The 17,532-nt window shown below is 40.4% G+C and overlaps 2 protein-coding genes across 3 annotated transcripts in view; both read left to right on the forward strand.

Annotated features, from left to right (window-relative positions):
• The first annotated feature begins 1,442 nt into the window (after positions 1 to 1,442).
• Positions 1,443 to 10,167, forward strand: HIGD1A (HIG1 hypoxia inducible domain family member 1A). The gene is made up of 4 exons (XM_039249823.1): positions 1,443 to 1,546; positions 7,634 to 7,744; positions 8,334 to 8,468; positions 9,156 to 10,167. The coding sequence occupies exons 2-4, from the start codon at positions 7,648 to 7,650 to the stop codon at positions 9,203 to 9,205; spliced, it is 282 nt and encodes a 93-aa protein (XP_039105754.1). The 5' UTR covers positions 1,443 to 1,546; positions 7,634 to 7,647; the 3' UTR covers positions 9,206 to 10,167.
• A 6,317-nt stretch (positions 10,168 to 16,484) lies between these two features.
• Positions 16,485 to 17,532, forward strand: part of CCDC13 (coiled-coil domain containing 13) — a 51,339-nt gene continuing 50,291 nt past the window's right edge. For both annotated transcript variants that reach the window (XM_039249860.1, XM_039249858.1), the window contains exon 1: positions 16,485 to 16,544. The gene's annotated coding sequence lies outside the window, so the exon portion shown is untranslated. The remainder of the gene's footprint in view (positions 16,545 to 17,532) is intronic.

Genomic DNA, 17,532 nt, shown 5'->3' on the forward strand with positions numbered 1-17,532 from the left:
ACCACTGTTATCCCCATTTTACAAATGAAGAAAGTGAAGTTTTGAGAGGTAAAACCCAAGGTCACAACTACTTTGTGGCCAGCCGGAGGCTAGGACTCAAGGCTCCCTGATCTCATTCTCTGGAAATTGCAAATTAAGCTAACATTACTTTGATTTGTAGAAATCCCCTTCAGGAATGAATAAACTCACTGCTGCTGTTAGCCTATTTCCAGAGTCACAGGACTTAATAACTTCTGGTTTAACTTCACATTCCAGTCACTCAGGCTCTGTTGTCATTTTAAATATCCTAAATAAGTCTCGGTTTGTCCGTCATTTTAAATATCCTAAATAAGTCTCGGTTTGTCCCTACTTATTTTTGAAGGCCCACAATTACTGTATCACTTATGTCTTTTCTTCATTTAAGTTGGGCTCCTACTGAGCTCAAAGATAGAGTTCCAGGAGATTCGGGCATGAACCAGACCAAGTATGTGCCTTCAGGTAGCTGAAAGCATACCGTAATATAATTAAGGTATGAGGTTTTTAATTCATCATCTATAACACGGGTGCATCCTACATGTGTCTTAACTCAATCATCAGACAAAAGATTTTCAGAAGCCGGAGCCCACGGCACTTGGTTCCTACCCGTGTGATACAGCATTGGCAACCTGCCTCGTTTCACGGTAATACTTACATTCTAATTTAGTCACAGATATATTCCCTACGGCAGTAGTTGACGCCTTGCATCAACTCGCCTGACACCTACTGATTATCTATCATACGCACAAACTAGGGGCTCTCTCCCTGGACCAAGGTCACTGTCACCAGAGGCCTCAGACGATTCCTTCTGAGGAAGCTTCCTTCTTCCTTCCTTCTGAGGTTTCCTCAGAGAAACCTCCCCGCTGGAGGTTCTGGGTGAGGTCACCGCTCTAGAGACCCCATTCTTGCAACTAGTGGCTGCCCGCCACCACAGTGCAAGCCCCAAGGAGGGCTCCACGAGAGGCTCCCAGCGCGTGTTCGTGGCAGCAGATAACCACTAGGGGAGCGGAAAGGATCGAGCGCTCCGTCGCCCCACCGCCGTCGGCGCGCCTGAAGGCAGGAACGTCCTCCAACGAGCCTCGCAAGAAATGGCTGCGACCGAAACCTCTCATACCCGTCCCCGCCTGGCCAGAGCTCGGGACACAGCCTTTGCGGAGCTCGCTGCCGCTGCATGAGGGAGAAAGGGCTAAAAATATCTGAAGTTCCACCAGTCTAAGAGACCGGGACGCCGTAGTCCTCACCTGAACCCCGGATGGTGAACTCTCACCTCTGACGTTATCCCTACGCGAGAGCCGGGGACACGGAGCCACAGCCGGCGCTCGTCACCCCCAGCCAATCCGGGGCCCGCCCCACCCACCGCGCATACGCACGCACCTACCGGGACCTCGCTTGCCGGCCGCTGGCTTCTGATTGGTTAGGACCAGGTGTGGGCGGGACAAGTAGAAGCCGGCTGTACGGCGAGCGTGGGCGAGCGCCAGAAACCGGTAGGAGCTTGAGAACCTTTGGAGCTTGAGAGTTACTGTCATTGCAGGCAAGTGAAGCTTGAGGGAGTCTTGGTAGCCGAGCACTGCCGACCGTGGGGAGGGAAGAAGTGGGCAGCACTTGGCTGGGCCGAGAGCGCCTTGGAAGTGTTGGGGACCGCGGGGCTGGGAGGAGGGGGGCGATGCCCAGGTTGAAGGGGGCGAAGTGTAATTGGGTCTCGGGCCAGACCTCGTGGTTCAGGGAAAGTTGTGGGTCCAGAGACAAAGCCCTACGGCCTGTCGGGTGAGGAGAGGCGGAGCCAGCGAGGGGATGAAACCAAAGCTTGGGGAATGAATGTGACTGAGAGGGAAGACTGGCGGAGAAGCAGTAGTGAGAGGCCCGTGGAGGAGGAGGCTGAGGCCGACCTCCGGGAGCCGGTAACTAGAGTAGTGAGCTTCTGGAGAGTGGGCCCGCCAGATGGATGTGGAGGGATTGGGAGGGCGACCGCTACGGTCGCCGAGTCCCGACAAGGTCACAGGAAGAGACAGGGGAGGAGGTTCTTCTAAAGGTTGAGGGCGTAAAACCACACGACCCTACTCTTATCTACGACCCCGTGTTGCCTCCCACCCTTGGCGATCCTCTCTTACCCTAGGGAGGTAAGAAGGCCTCAGGCCCTGTTACAAACATCTGTGATGGGATTTAAATTTCTTCCTGAAAGGTAAATCTACCGGTTAGAGATTAGAAAACAGCGCGGGTTTAGAATTGGGAGCAGCTCAAATAAATCGGCGGTGTCACTCTCTTTTCTCTCATTGGTACCGGTGGGCAGCAGCTGTTTATTTCCCTGTATGGGGCAGTCCCCACTTCAGGAAGCTGTGCTTCGGGAAGTACCCAGGCACTCTCGAGTAGGACCGGTTTGGATTGAAAAGTTGAGACAGATCGAAGTGGTACCAAGCCCCGGCATGACGAACATGTTTGAGTCTTGTATACCAGGGGATCTTTTAATTCCTAGTGCCCCAGAATCACTTGAAGGGGGCTTCTTAAAATACAGATTCCTTGGACCCTGCCCTTGACCCTCTAAATGAGAATCTCCAGGGTGGGGCCTTTGCAGCCATTTTAAACAAGCTGACAGGTGACCGATGAAAAATCAAAATTTGAAACCCTTGTTGATAATAGATCCCGTGACCAAATGAAGGACTTTGAAGATCCTTCAGTCTGTTACATCACCCCATGCTGGGCAGCTCATCTCCCTGATGCCTTTTCTAGATTCCCATGCATTTGGAAAGGTCTTTAGTATTATCTTAATAAGTTTGGAAAGTAGCATTTTCTTTTTCTTTTTAAAAAAAATTTTTTTAATTATTTATTTTTGAAACCGAGAGAAAGAGCACAAGTTGGGGAGGAGCAGAGAGAGAGGGAGACATAGAATCTGAAATAGGCTCCAAGCTCTGAGCTGTCAAGACACAACCTGACGCGGGGCTCAAACCCACAAACTGCTAGATCCTGACCTGAGCTGAAGTTGGAAACTTAACCGGCTGAACCACCCAGGTGCCCGAGAATAGTGTTTTCAAACTGGCTTTTGAGTATTTAGTCATTGATGGCTCTTTTTGTACTGGTTCAGCTTTTGGACAGATCTGGGCCAATTGCTATGGGCAGATGAGAAAATTACTTATTATAATTCTTCTAATTCTAGGAGAATCTGGAAGTGGTGCTAGTGAAAAAAATCTGTTCAAAGCACAGTTTAAATTGTTGGAAGAGTCAAGTCACTGGGGAAGAAATTTCCTTAATTCTATGCATGACTTGCATATTTTTTTACAATTAAAAGAAAGAGATGCATACTTTTGTTAGGGAATGGATTTTAATATTTTTCAGGTTAAATATATATTGCCAGCATCATAAGATTGATGCTTTGGCAATATATTGTCAATCAGAAGAACTCTGGGCTGTGTATCAGGAGATCTGGGTTCTAATCCTACTCTGCCAGAGATGTATTCTTGGTGTTGAGCAATTCATATAACCCTTCATAACCCTTTTTCCATCTGTAAAGTTAGGCTATTGGCATGGATTAATCATTGGGGTCAATGATTATATGACCCATAGTTATTGATCCTGATACTTTAAAAGTTACCCATTTTCAATTTATGTGCTGTAAATTATGAATACTCGGGAAACTTTCAGATGAAAATTAGGAAGAGAATTATCAAAATCTTACATGCAAGGAGTGTTAGGAATATATACTATGTTAGAATTTATAAGATCTAAAATATAATATGAAGTATTGTACAATAAATCTATGGTATATGTGTTAGATTTTTAATATTCCTCTTCATTTTATCCTCAGATGTGTACACAAGGTGTTCTGGATCAGAGACAGGTTATCATCATTGGTCACTGAAAGCAAATAATGACCACATTATTCCCCACACCCTTATTCTTACCCTAGAGATTACTTTCAGACAACCAGATGAAATGTCCTACCCATACAGAGTCTGTATCATAGGTGAGGAGTGGAGATCAATGGATTTTCTTCTTTCATATACAGGAGAGAGACTGCCATCCCCTCCCTCCTGAAAGAGGGAGACAAAAAACTTTTGCTCCATTGACCTGTTGAACAATTATAGTGATCCAGATGTGGGAGATTAGAGGAAAGATTACCGACTTTCTTGCTTTTAAAGATAACTCCCAGATGACTTCGTAGTTTAGAAATAATTAAGGCAAAGGAAAAAATCATGAATATATCTGCAAAAGAAGGTGCTAGTTTTTAAAAGTGTTATGGAATAGCTTTATCGAATAGGTTCGTGTGGTTGTAAGGAACCAGGCCCTACACATGTTATTTCTTTTTTTAAAAATTTTTAGTGTTTTTATTATTTATTTCTGAGAGAGAGACACACACAGAATCCGAAAAAGGCTCCAGGCTCTGAGCTAGCTGTCAGCACAGAGCCTGACGTGGGGACTGTGAGATCATGACCTGAGCCATCCAGACACCCTTTCATTTCTTTAATATAAGAATTAAATAAACACTTAGGTATACACAGTTTGGCATTTTTCTTACTGACCTATTAAATTCTACAAATGCATATAATTGCTATTATTTTCACTAAATATTCCTAAGTAAATACCTGAGAATAATTTTAATTGTTGCAGTACATTATTTTTAAATTTATTCAACAACTATTTTGTGGTATGCTTATTACATGCAAGTGTGTGAGGCAGTGAAGATAGATATAAGCAGGGCAGATTAGCCTCCTAACTTCAAAGATTCTAGCAAGAGAAACACATTTATAAGAAAGTTTATAGAGAAAGCATGAGGTCCTATAAGACTGCATAACCAAAGCAATTATAAACTCAAAGTCTAACACTTCCAGTGGAGGTCAGTTAAGATAAAAACCTGAGGGGCGCCTGGGTGGCTCAGTTGGTTGAACATTTGATTCTTGATTTTGGCTCAGGTCGTCATCTTATGTTTCATGGAATTGAGCCCCACATCAGGCTCTGCATTGACATGGTGCCTACTTGGGATTCTCTCTCTGCCCCTCCCTGGCTCATTCACTCTCTGCACTCTCAAAATAAATAACAACATTAAACATCAAAAAAAAAAAAAAAAAACTTGAAAAATGGAAGGTGTTAGCTAGGAAAAAGAGTATCTGCAGAAGATGGAAAGGGAGGGAAAGTGTTAGAGAAATCAGCTTGTACAAAGGCACTGAGGTATAGAGAACATCTTTAAGACATTAATGTGATTATAATGTGGGATTCCGTTGGCAGATAAGGTGGAAGGAGGATCTGTGATAAAATGTTAGGCCTTTCAGAAGCTTATAGTTAGTTTTGAAAGCAACAAATAAGCATATACTGGACTAAAATATGTTTAATCTCTCCATCTAGTCCATCTAGTTTCTTGAAGGCCAGTCTCAAATATTTCTCTGTGAAAGATTCCACACTCTAAATTCAGTTGTCATTGTTTTTGTTATGCTCTTGGTAAGTAATCATGCTCTTTCATGTCCCTTTAAAAAACAAACAAAATCTAATTTTTAACCATTAATTATTTCAGTGTTTGTTTTAACTCTTCACATATATAGTGAGCATGCTGAACCTAGAACTTGTATATAATAAAAGCTCAGTAAGTAGGGGTTTATTCAATTAGCAGGTAATGGAATACAAAAAAAGGAAGAAAAAGTCTAGTTCTAATCTGAGTTTCCTCCTATTTAGCAATGTGATGCTGCACAACCCCTCTAGATTAAGGTTTCTTCTCTGTCAGATGACAGAAGTGGACTCTTCCCGGTGGGGATGAGGGCTTGGAAGGATGATTTATTTCACTTTTCAAACTAAGCACCACATCCCCCTCTGGGGTTGGATTTTCTTTGAGGGTCTTAACCTACTCTTAACACCCCCTGGAATAGCAAAGTGTTGAGTGAGAGTTATAATTGAAACAAGTATGATGCACATGAAAAACTCAGAAGTGAAGGTCAGATGTTGTATGGGTAGTGGGATGGTCAGTTGACTTTTGAGTTTATTGTAAATGACACTAATCAGAGACTTGCACCCTTGCATACTATGTTTGACTACCTTATATTATCTATGGGTAAAGTTTACAGGCAGTTTAAATCAGTTCAGTGAAGAAGGAAGTATATATATATATATATATATATTTACTGTGACTAAGGTGAAACTGAATTTGTTACTTTCTCATTGTGATGAAACACCTGTGTAAAGGCGATATGACTGTATTATTAAATAGCTTCCTGTGTAAAGGGAAATGACTGAAAAGGGGAGAATGGAGTCTTTGGTAGCGGAAGTGAATCTTTTTTTTCCTGCCACCTTATACATATAATGATCAGGCTAATATCTTGCCTTTTTTGGTACCACTTAAAGGAGTAATATAAAAGAGGGTAGAGAATTTTAAGAGGGAAGCCCAGGGAATGTAAGGTATGTAAAGGGAAGTAGAACTGAAGCCTAGGAGATACTCATTCATTAAGAAGATGAATTAAGTAGGGAAGTAGGGTGCCTGAGTGGCTCAGTCCATTAATAATCAGATTCTTGATTTCAGCTCAGGTCATGATCTCACAGTTTGTGAGTTTAAGCCTTGCATCAGGCCCTGCACTGGCAGCGTGGAGCCTCCTTGGGATTCTATTTCTCCCTCACTCTCTGCCTCTCTTTGTTCACTCTTCTTTCTCTCTCTGTCTCAAAAATAAACAAACATAAAAACAAAAAAAGACCCTGGGGGCCATTCAGTTTTTAGCTACTGCAGTTATTCATTTACTGCTGTGATGGTAAAAATTTTGACCCTAAGTAGAAAACTAAAGGACTATATTATGTTCAATTGAACATAAGTTATGCTTAAAACGAGGCATTTCTAGCAGTAGTATTTAAACGCTTTGTCCTTAAAAAAAAAAAAAAAGTATAAAATAAAAGCTTTGTCCTTAATAGCTAAAGTAGAAATTTTGGTTGTTCAGACTGCCGTCTTTTTCCCAAAACAGCCACCATGAATAATAAAGATTAGGGTAATAGGTTGGAAGCTATTCAGAGAGGTGAGAACTGAAGCAGGTAGCATGTTGAAGTCAGTAAGCCAGTCTCCATTGAAAGCAGAAAAAATTACACTTAAAAGTGCTTAGTAGAATATTCAACATGTTTTGAAGAGGCAGTAAGGAGTATTGGTTTGGTTTGAGTAAGTTGTTAAATTGACATTGATTAAAGGTGAAAATCGCCAGAAAATTAATGGCTACTATTTTAATTGACAAAAGTTATTTCAGTTAAAAAAGAAAGATTTCGCTGTTATCAGCAATGTGGTGCTAAAAAGAAATTGGTTGCATTAGATAAACATCAAAACAATAGGTGGGAATAATGACAGCCCTCCCTAAAGGTAGCTGTGAGTTAAGGCTCAGTCAGTTAGGCATCTGACTTCAGCTCAGGTCTTGATCTCACAGCTTGTCGGGCTGTGTACTGACAGCTAGTTCAGAGCCTGGAGCCTGCTTCAGATTCTGTATCTCCCTCTCTCTCTGACCCTCCCCTGCTCACACGGTCTCTGTCTCTCAGAAAGAAAAAAGAAATCCAGTTAATCCCTAAAAAATACTTCTTATGGATACATACACTAGGTTTTTTGTGTGGAAACTAAGACTGTTTTAAGTATATCCAGCCATTCAGTGTTCTAGAACGTCTGGAAATTATCTTTCAGATTCTTCAGTCACTATGTCAACCGGCACAGATGTTTCTCTTTCTTCTTATGATGAAGATCAGGGATCCAAACTTATCCGAAAAGCTAGGGAGGCACCTTTTGTTCCCATTGGTAAGTTTGTGATGTTCTAATAATCTGTTGTAAGCCTCAACACAGTAGATGTGTTCAATTTGTTCATCAAGCACATCTTGAAAGCATTTATTTTCATATATTTTTTCATATGTTGAAATATGTGAGATTGGCTTGATAGCACTCTCTATAAAAATTCTTATGTGTGTATTCAGACTTCTTTTATTGACTCTTCCTTATTTCAATGAATGTTTTGGGGGACCTGAAGATCACCCTGAGTCTCAGTGATTTGCTAGAAAGACTCACAAGACTCAAAAAAAAAAAAAACACCAGTCTCTGCTATGTTAACTGATTCCTTTCAGGAAGGGAAATAGAACTGAGAGTAAAAGTTCCCTTGACTGGCTCCACAGTCCACATTTTGAAGATGATCTTAACTTCCTGAATCTGCTACTATTTTGCTACCAATTGAAGATTTTTGGTTTGGAGGGGGGAAAATTAAAAACTCAATTTGTATGTTAATTAGTGGTCTCATAAAGCATCCTTATAATAATAGTCAAAAGTACATTGATAGTAAAGTCATTTTGGTTCCCTGCCCCCTTGCATGACCTACTTGTGACGATTGGTTTTACAGGAATGGCGGGGTTTGCAGCAATTGTTGCATATGGACTATATAAATTGAAGAGCAGGGGAAATACTAAAATGTCTGTTCACCTGATCCACATGCGCGTGGCAGCCCAAGGCTTTGTTGTGGGAGCGATGACTCTTGGTAGGTTCCTACAGGGAATTTCCAAGTTTGTAGTTCCCATTAATAGATTTCTTTGTAAACAAAACAAGGTAGATACTTGTAGCTGACTCTGAAGTACTTTGAAAATGTCACTTATATTTATTTTCACGTAAAAGTTGGATCAATAAAAATAGTTCAAGTAGTGACATGTTTTTACTGTCTGATATATCTTACTAATGTTTTAAAGAAAGAAAAGATTATCTTACTGTGCATCACAGAACTTATAATTTCACTGAAGTCTAGATATGTAAATAGGCTGGCAGTAAGACCCATTATCTGGGAGAGATAGATGATTGCTATTGTATTGAATTTTTGAAAGTGGAAAAGGTTTTTTTTAATATAAGTATTACATTCTTTTATTGGCTTTACTTGGTGTTGACATAGTAAGTGTGACTCCTTTTAAAGTTGTAAGATAAACATTGATTGTTCTTTAAAACAAGTATTTTCAATAGTCCAAACTAGTCATACTAGCCTTGAGATACTTATATGTAAAGAATTTTAGAAATTTAAATAGTTTAAGAAGCAAGAGTGTGAGCAGGTTAGGGTCTTGTTCCCCTTGTAAATATTGCATGCTAGCAGGGTGCTACTTTTAGCTATTTTATGAACTGTTTTCAATTTTCTTAATGTCACAAAATATTTAAATGCTTAACTAGACTTATTTTTCTTTAGGTATGGGCTATTCCATGTATAAGGAGTTCTGGGCAAAACCTAAGCCTTAGAAGACGAGAAGCTGTCTTGGTTTTGTTGGTGGTGCTTGCTCTAGACATCTCACATTGAGTTTATATGTTAATGTTGAAAATAAATGGTTTGAATGGGTCAGACAATAACGTGATAATTTACATATTGGTTTTCTTTCTTGCAGACTCGATTTGTCTGGTAAGCAAATTACTAGTGACTAGTTAGCTAGGTCATTCATGGGAGTCAAATTAGCACAAAAGAAACATGTTACTTTTAAATGTACTTGTTAGTGGTAAAACAAGCATCTTCTTAAAGTCCTCTGATGAAATGAGTTGTAAAGAGAACAACTTGGCAATCCCGAAGTACTCCCAGTTGCTGCAGATGATCACATGCTTTTGATGTTATGTAGGAAATATGTTTAACTTTTTTCTGCCTGCTTTGCAGACTGATAACTTCAGTTTTTAGGGCTGGGTGGCTCTTAGAACCCTTTCAGAGCAGTGCATGGATGGAATATAACATTATAAGCTTCCCCACAACTGAAAATGTGTGTGTTTATCTAAACCAAACCCAAAAAGCTGCTTAGAAGTAGTATTTATTTCAGAATCATTTGTAAACATGAGAATAACTTAAGTATGGATCCCAGTTTAGCTTTTTTTATAATTGCAGAATTATATTTATGCTGCTGTTGTCTTAGAATAATTTTTAAATGTCATCTTGAAATAGAAATGTGTATTTTAAGTACTAACGCAAAGGTAAATGAAAAACTTTTTAAATGTATGGATTTGTTTATCTTTCTTTGTAAGAATCATAACTGTTAACAAATTAGCTATAATTGAAGTGATTAGTGATTTATCAGCAAGGTGGTTTGGTAAGACATTATACACAAACTTTGGTATACTCTAGAATGCTTTATTGCATTTGTAAAGTTTTCTTGTCTAACCCAAATTTACATTCCATGGTGATAACATGGTAAATGTAGTGTTATTAAAGTAATTGAACACATCAGTTTTCTTGTGTTTATTTCAGTTTGGAAAACTAAATCATTCCTCAAAGTAACACAAGATTCAAGTTCCAAGAAAAGAGAGAATGTTTTATATCTTTGGTAGGAACTATAGTTAAAGAATATTTACTAAATAGGAATAATGGTTAACATTTATTGAGCTTTTATTATGTGCCACACACTGCTCTAAGTGCTTTTCATGTATAATGTCATTTAGATTTCCTAACAACCCTAAGAGGTAGGACTATGATTCTTACTTAACAGGAAGAGACTGAGGCATGAATAGTGTAAATATCTAACCCAGGGTCACATAGCTAGAAAGGATTGTTGGTTTGGGACTAGAACCTGGGCAGTTAAGTGGTGGATGCCAACAGGTATTAGACAAGAGTTTATAGCATGGTATTGATTCAACACTGACTGTATGACCTGGATCAAATTTCTCAGTGTTTTCCCTAGCTATAAAATATAGTTGAACTAGTTAATTTATATGGTCTTATGTAGCTTATAGGTCATTCTAAGTCTGTGAAAAAGTGCTTTAAAAATAAAAGCTATTATGGGGCGCCCGGGTGGCTTAGTCGGTTAAGCGTCCGACTTTCGCTCAGGTCATGATCTCGTGGTTCGTGGGTTCGAGCCCCGTGTCAGGCTCTGTGCTGACTGCCAGCTCAGAGCCTGGAGCCTGTTTCAGAGTCTGTCACTCCCTCTCTCTCTGACCCTCCCCTGCTCATGCTGTCTCTCTCTCTCTCTCTCCTCAAAATAAATAAATAAAACATTTAAAAAAAATTTTTTTAATAAAAAAATAAAAGCTATTAGTAGGAACCGTTTTTCCATGTTCCAGTAAACCTCATAGATCCTGGTAGACAATCTTAACAATTGTGTCATGAAGGATAAGCCTTCTATAGAGGAACACGTTTAGAAACAATTTCTAGAAAATTACTGTTCTAATAGATGAGTACATTATTGGTTCTATTAAGCTAAATGCTAATTTGAGAGAAGTTGATCTAGACCAATGCCAGAGGGTAGGGCAAATGAGTGAAGTGTTGAAATGGTAGTGAGCATTGTGTAATTGAGTGTGGTTGCTCATCCAAGGAAGAGAGTGATACATTAGCTGCCTAAGTAGTTTAGCATCAAATAATGGAAGTTCTTAAAAGTGGCCCAAAAGAATGTGGTATTATGTGTTATTGAATCAGTCCTGGATTCATGGTTCTGCCAACTACTAGCCAAGTAGCCATGGTTTCCTCATCTGTAAAATGGGGACAAGATCAGTGGCCTGGGGTTGTTGGGAAGGTTAAATGCAGAGTGACTGTAAGGAGCCTAGCATAGAACCTGATGCATTGATAAACTCCATAAATGACTATTACCTTGTTGCTATGATAAGCTTGGGAATGCAGCAGGACAGGAGATGCATGGGCCCTGCCCTCAATTTATAGTCTAGCAGGGAAGGCTGCCATTAAGTGATTACAAAAAGCATGAATGCTAGGTATAGGTTGCAGCAGTAACATCCAGCTTGGGGGACCTAACCTGGGGTTGGAGTCAGAGAAAGCATCCTGAGGAATCAGTGTTCAATTTTAAGGAGATGCTGTGTCGATTTCTCACTGAATTAAGATTCCTTGGCTTAATGTTGCATGTTATTGGAGTGCTGATAAGTGATTGCTTATGTGTCTCCTCTAGTCTCTTTGAGAGCATGACGATCTTTTTCAACCAAAGCACCTGGCATTAGTGCCTGACTCATACAGGTGTTCAGTAAATATCCGTTGAATTAATTGGGATAAGTAGGTTTTGGCTTTATTACATTCATGATCCTGCTGCCTCCTGGAGTTACCTAGTTCTAATGAGCAACAGTGACATCTGGTGGTAAGAGTTGGAACTTAAATCGTCAAGGTACACTGCTTCTGTATCACAGAATCAAGATTTTGCCTCACAGATGAGGAAATGCTACTTGGAGACGTTCAGGAACTTGAAATATAGGCTCTATCCCCATGTAAATCTACAGTATGTTGTACCATAACCTATTAGGCCAGAACAAAGCTGAATAAAGGTATTTTAAAGTTCTCTTGTCAAATAGTAGAACTACCAATTATTATTTATATACTTGATTCTATTTGAAATAAAGAATTTGTATTTAGCAAGACAAAAGTTAGAAAAGTTTTTCCTAAATTCAGCAGTGATAAATGGTTCTGGGTCCCCAGAACCCCATCAGTGTCCAGTTGGCCCCCTCAGAGGAACCCAGGAACAGGTCCACCCTGTAGTATTCTGAGCTGCTTCTAACAGCGTCCAGCCTTTTTTCTGTCCCCATTGTAACTCTGAAGTGTCATGGACTAAAGTTTTACAGTGTGAGGAGGAAATGCCATCATGCCTTCCAGCTAGAATGAAAGCTGGAGGCCTTTCTTGCCTGTCACATAAACTGGGCCCACACACGACCATACTCCCTGTCTTCCCCACTGGTGCCCCCCTCCTGGCTCACCCATCGCTGCCAGTGACACCCTCCAACTCCCTCTATCACACTCTGGGCTCAAACTCTTAACAATGTCTCTCCTTCCTCCTATTTTATCACTATCAAACCACTCACCAAATCCTGCCAGGTTTTCATTAAGCAGAGTCTCCCATCACTCAGACTGGCCTTTTTCTCCTGTTGCTACCACTTAAACCCAGACCCTTCAGCTCCTGTCCTGCCGCCTTGTCCAGCAGTGCTGAAGCCCTGTGCTCACCACTCTCCCCAACGTCTTTGTTCATGCTTTACCTGTTTCCTGAATGCTCCCTTTCCCCAGGCTCAGGCAGTTCCAGTGCACACCATAAAGACCCAACCCAAATTGTAGTTTGGTCAAACTTCTCTGACTCGTAGGCCACAGTGGACTTTGCTTTCTCTCACATCTTGCCCTAACGAGTTGAAAACACAATGCATGCGCCACTACGATAATACTTTTGTGCGTTGCTTTGCTGTATATTAAGTGCTTCAATAGTCTTTTCTATTAGTTCTTCACAAAAATGCAGTATTATCCTGACTTTACCAACATAGGAAAGTTGTCATTTACCCAAGGCCATATAACTGAAAAGTGGCAGAGTATGACCCAGAACTCAAGAGCCTTGGTCTCCTGGAGAGATTGCATGATGGTACATAAACTAATACTGTTCAATAAATACTTGTTCTTACCTTCATTTCCACTTTCCACCACACACATACACACATTCGTTACCCAATCAGGTCCGAGATCCATCCCCCCCTCCCCCAATATTCCATAGCTGCTTTGTCCTCAGATTTCTTCATATATGAAAGTTCCCAGCATTTGTTTTGGTCTTTATGAGAAGAAAGATGAAGAAATTCCCCCATATAAATGATCTTTACTGTAAAGGTGGTTAAGTTAAAAACTAGTAGGTATACAAGATATTGATGACCTAAGCAATAGGGGGAAACCAATAATTACTGACACCAGGTGGCTCATCCAAGTGTTTATGAAAGACCATGATATGAGCTATGAGTGAAATTGAGACATGTGGGGTAAAATATAAAATATTTTATCAATCCATTGTGTTGAAGGCTTGGAGGAGAACAGGGTAGATTCCATCCATCAGAGAGGTCCCTTGGAAGCAAGAACTACTGAATCTTGGCAAAACATTTGAGCTTACTAATAAAATTAGTATATGATGGGTGAGATCACTATATATACAAACACATCTCCACGGATAAAATAAGACTTGACTGTAGCCAAAATGGTGTTATACTAAAACAAAGTATACTAGGAGGAGTCTATAAGAGGCTGATGGCCAACAAAGAAAACCCAAATCCATAGTGAGTTGAAGAGGCATATAAGACTTAACACTGGGTTAAAAATATCTCAAGACAGTTTATCTCTGTTTGCTTTGACTCCATGCTCACAATATCTTTCTGATGACTCTTTTGGCTTCATGGGTGTCTGATTCTGGGAAAGGAGGGGCCCTGGATATGGGTCACAATTCCCTTAGTGTTCTGATTTACATGTCAGTCACTTAACATCATGACTGCTGTTAACTCTAACCCCAAGAGACATTTATGGTATAATGACCAAATTAGATTTTGGATCTGCAAAGCTGAAGTCCATAATTGGAGAGTCTGAAATGCGTAGAGCCTAATGGAGCCTTAGTTTTAAGCTGCAGCAATGTTTGCTTCCATTCTGAGGCAAACACAGCTAAATATGTAATAATACACATGAAGAGCATTTCACAGTTTACAAAGAACTTTCATGACCTATTTGATTATCATGGCAATAAGGAGTACTAGCGTAATTATTTTATGAAGTTTATTTATTTTGAGAGAGCACAGGAGGGGCAGAGAAAGTGAGATCCGAGAGAGAAACCCAAGCAAGCTCCGCACCATCAGCGCAGAGCTGGACTCGGAATTCAAAGACATGAACCGTGAGATCATGACCTGAGCCGAAATTAAAAGCCAGCTGCTTAGCCACTCTGGTCCCCCAGTACTATTGTTATTTTAAGAAGAAAGTTGATGTTTGTGACTTGACTAATGTCAGAGAGTTAAAAACCCAGGCACTTCTGATAGTTATTCAACTTTGCTTAGAATCTTCTAGTAAGAATAAGATCACTGACTGCTTATGCTATGTTTACTGATTTGTGGGAGTGAGCATATAATTTCAATGAGGGAAAACCTATTTGGTAGACCTTATGATTATCTTTTAAAAAATAAATAGGCATAGATAAAGCTCCCACTTTACAGCTGGAGCTATATAGAACTGTAGGAAGGACTTAATTTTTAGGGATTAGAAAAAAGAGCAGTTAGACCCACAAAAATCTGTGCAACTGATATTTTAAAGTTCTGTTGTAACATACATAACAAAATTTACACTTTTAACAATTTTTAAGTATATAATTGATTGGCACTAAGTACACTTAACAATGTTGTGCAACTATTACCACCATCTGCCTCTAGAACCTTCTCAACATCCCAAACAAACTTAATACCCTTTAATAACTCCCATTTCCCCCTTCCCCTCTCCCTGGCAACTTTTCTTCTACTTTCTGTCTCTATGAATTTGCCTATTCTAGGCACCTAATATAAACGGAATTATACAAAATTTGTCTTATTACCCGGGTTTAGGGACTGGGAGGTGGGGGAGGGATGTGGGTGTGGTTATAAAAGCCCAAGAGAGGGATCCTTATGGTGAGTGAAGGTTCAATATCCTGACTGTGGTGGTGAATGTGCAAACCACCGCCAATGTTGTAAAATTGAATAGAAGGAAATACACCAGAAACATGAATACAAACAAAACATTTAAAGATAGATGGGTTGTATCCGTGTCAATATTCTAGCTGATATTGCAAAAGGTAGTCTAGTGCCACATGTTCATGCATACCCCTGGGGGTGACTGCTCTATGAGGAAAAGAAAACCAACTATGAGATGCCTTAAGTTTTTCAAATTATAAAGGCCTGAATAAATATTTGGAAAGCATCCTTGGATCTTCTTTCGTAGAAATTTGCCTCCCACTTCCACCTAGCGCTGAATATCGTAGCAACTTAAATTTGGCAGTGACTTTAAAAAGGCGGGGGGTGGGGGGGAGGAGCTATTCCACAAAGAAAGTAAACCGTATTCATTATTTTTAACATGCCAAAAGTGCAAAAATAAAAACAGCACTGTAATTCTACCACCCAAAAATAACCATTTTGTTAATAGTTCTATATATTCCTCCCAGACTTGCTTTAAAAAACACAAGTTTATTTAGCAATTACTATTTTGAGTCCTGCTTTTTTCACTATCACAACACAATTAACCCCCACATTTTCCTTTTCTTTTTAAGTGTTTATTTTTGAAAAAGAGAGACAAAATGTGAGCGGAAAGGGACAGAGAGAGAGAGAGAGAGAGAGAGAGAGAGACAGAATCCAAAGGACGTTCTAGGCTCCGCGCTGTTAGCACAGAGCCAGAGGCTGGAACTCAAAACTGTGAGATCACGACCTGAGCCCAAGGCATAAGCTTAACCGACTGAGTCACTCAGGTGCTTCTCCCCAACATTTTTCAAAGACATTCTGAATGCGACAAATTTCCTGATGGGACCATTCACTTTTCAACTCCCTTGCAGGACTGCTGAGTGTGTATCTCGGGGTAGAATGTTTGGCCCACGAAACTTTTAAAACAGATGTTCCAGAATCGGGCGACTGAGCCAACTTTAAAGTCTCTGGCAGAGGAAACTTTTTTCCACCAAACTGCCTCAACCCAGCCCACCTGGGTCATCACTTTTCCTACTCCGAGCGCCCGCTCGGCCTCCGTAGACACGTGCTGACGTCACGCATAGAGCGTTGCTGGTTTCCCGGGTGACGGTTGCTGGGGCAGCGCGTGCAGGCATCGGGAAGAGGTGACAGAGCCGCTCCGGTCCTAGAAGTGAGGGGCACAGTGACGGCTGTAAGTGTGAGGAAGGGCGGAAGGTCCCAGGCTGAAGCCGGGGGAGCCACAGCCGCTGGGGGGCCTGGACCTGCGCCGGGGCGCACGCCTCGCCCTGGCGTGTGACCTGCTCCTGGCCCCACCCTCACTGCATGCCTGGCGAACGAGGTCTCGCCCCACTTCATTCTGTGACATTTTGTGTTCCCACCAGCATTGAGTAAGATTTTCTGTTGCTTCGTATCCTTGCCAACATTTGGTGTTGTCAGTGTTTTCAATTTTAGCCATTCTAATAGGTGTGTAGTGGTATCACATTGCTGTTTTAATCTGCATTTCCCTAATGATATATGCTATTGAACACCTTTAAATAGGCTTATTTGTCATCTATATATCTTCTTTGGTGAGATGTATGTTCAGATCTTTTGCTCCCTTTTTGATGGGGCTGTTATATTGTTGAATTTTAAGAGTTCTTTTGTATATTTTGGATATAGTCCCTTATCAGATGTGTGTTCTGCTGTCAAAGTTTTTCTTCCAGACTGTGGTTTGTCTTTTCATTCTCCTAACAGTGTCTTTTGCAGAGAAGAAATTTTTAATTTTAGTGAAGTCGAACATAATCAGTTTTTTTGTTTCATGGATCATGCTTTTGGTGTCATATCTTAGAACTCATTGCCAAACCCAAAACCATCTAGATTTTTTTTCCGATATTATCCTCTAGTAGTTTTATAGTTTTTCATTTTATAATTAGGTCTATGATCTATTTGGATGTAATTTTGTGCAAGATGTAAGGTCTGTGTCTAGATTCATTTAGTTGCACATGACATCCAGATGTTCCAGCACCATTTGTTTAAAAGACTATCTTTTCCTTCATTGAATTGCCTTTGCTTTTTTTCAAAGATCAGTTGACTCTATTTGTTTGGGTCTATTTCTGGGCTCTCTAAGTTCTGTTTCATTGATTGATTTGTCTGTTCTTTCCCCAATACCACACTGTTTTAATTTCTATAGCTTTATAGGA

The sequence above is a fragment of the Hyaena hyaena genome, unplaced genomic scaffold (assembly GCF_003009895.1).
Source record: "Hyaena hyaena isolate Hyena2069 unplaced genomic scaffold, ASM300989v1 scaffold_350, whole genome shotgun sequence".
In the NCBI taxonomy this organism is placed as follows: domain Eukaryota; kingdom Metazoa; phylum Chordata; class Mammalia; order Carnivora; family Hyaenidae; genus Hyaena; species Hyaena hyaena.

Coding starts and splice junctions, on each gene's coding strand:
- HIGD1A (XM_039249823.1), top strand. CDS start 7,648: ATGTCAACCGGCACAGATGTTTCTCTTTCTTCTTATGATGAAGATCAG. Junction 7,745..8,333: donor GGCACCTTTTGTTCCCATTG/GTAAGTTTGTGA, acceptor TTGGTTTTACAG/GAATGGCGGGGTTTGCAGCA. Junction 8,469..9,155: donor TGTGGGAGCGATGACTCTTG/GTAGGTTCCTAC, acceptor ATTTTTCTTTAG/GTATGGGCTATTCCATGTAT.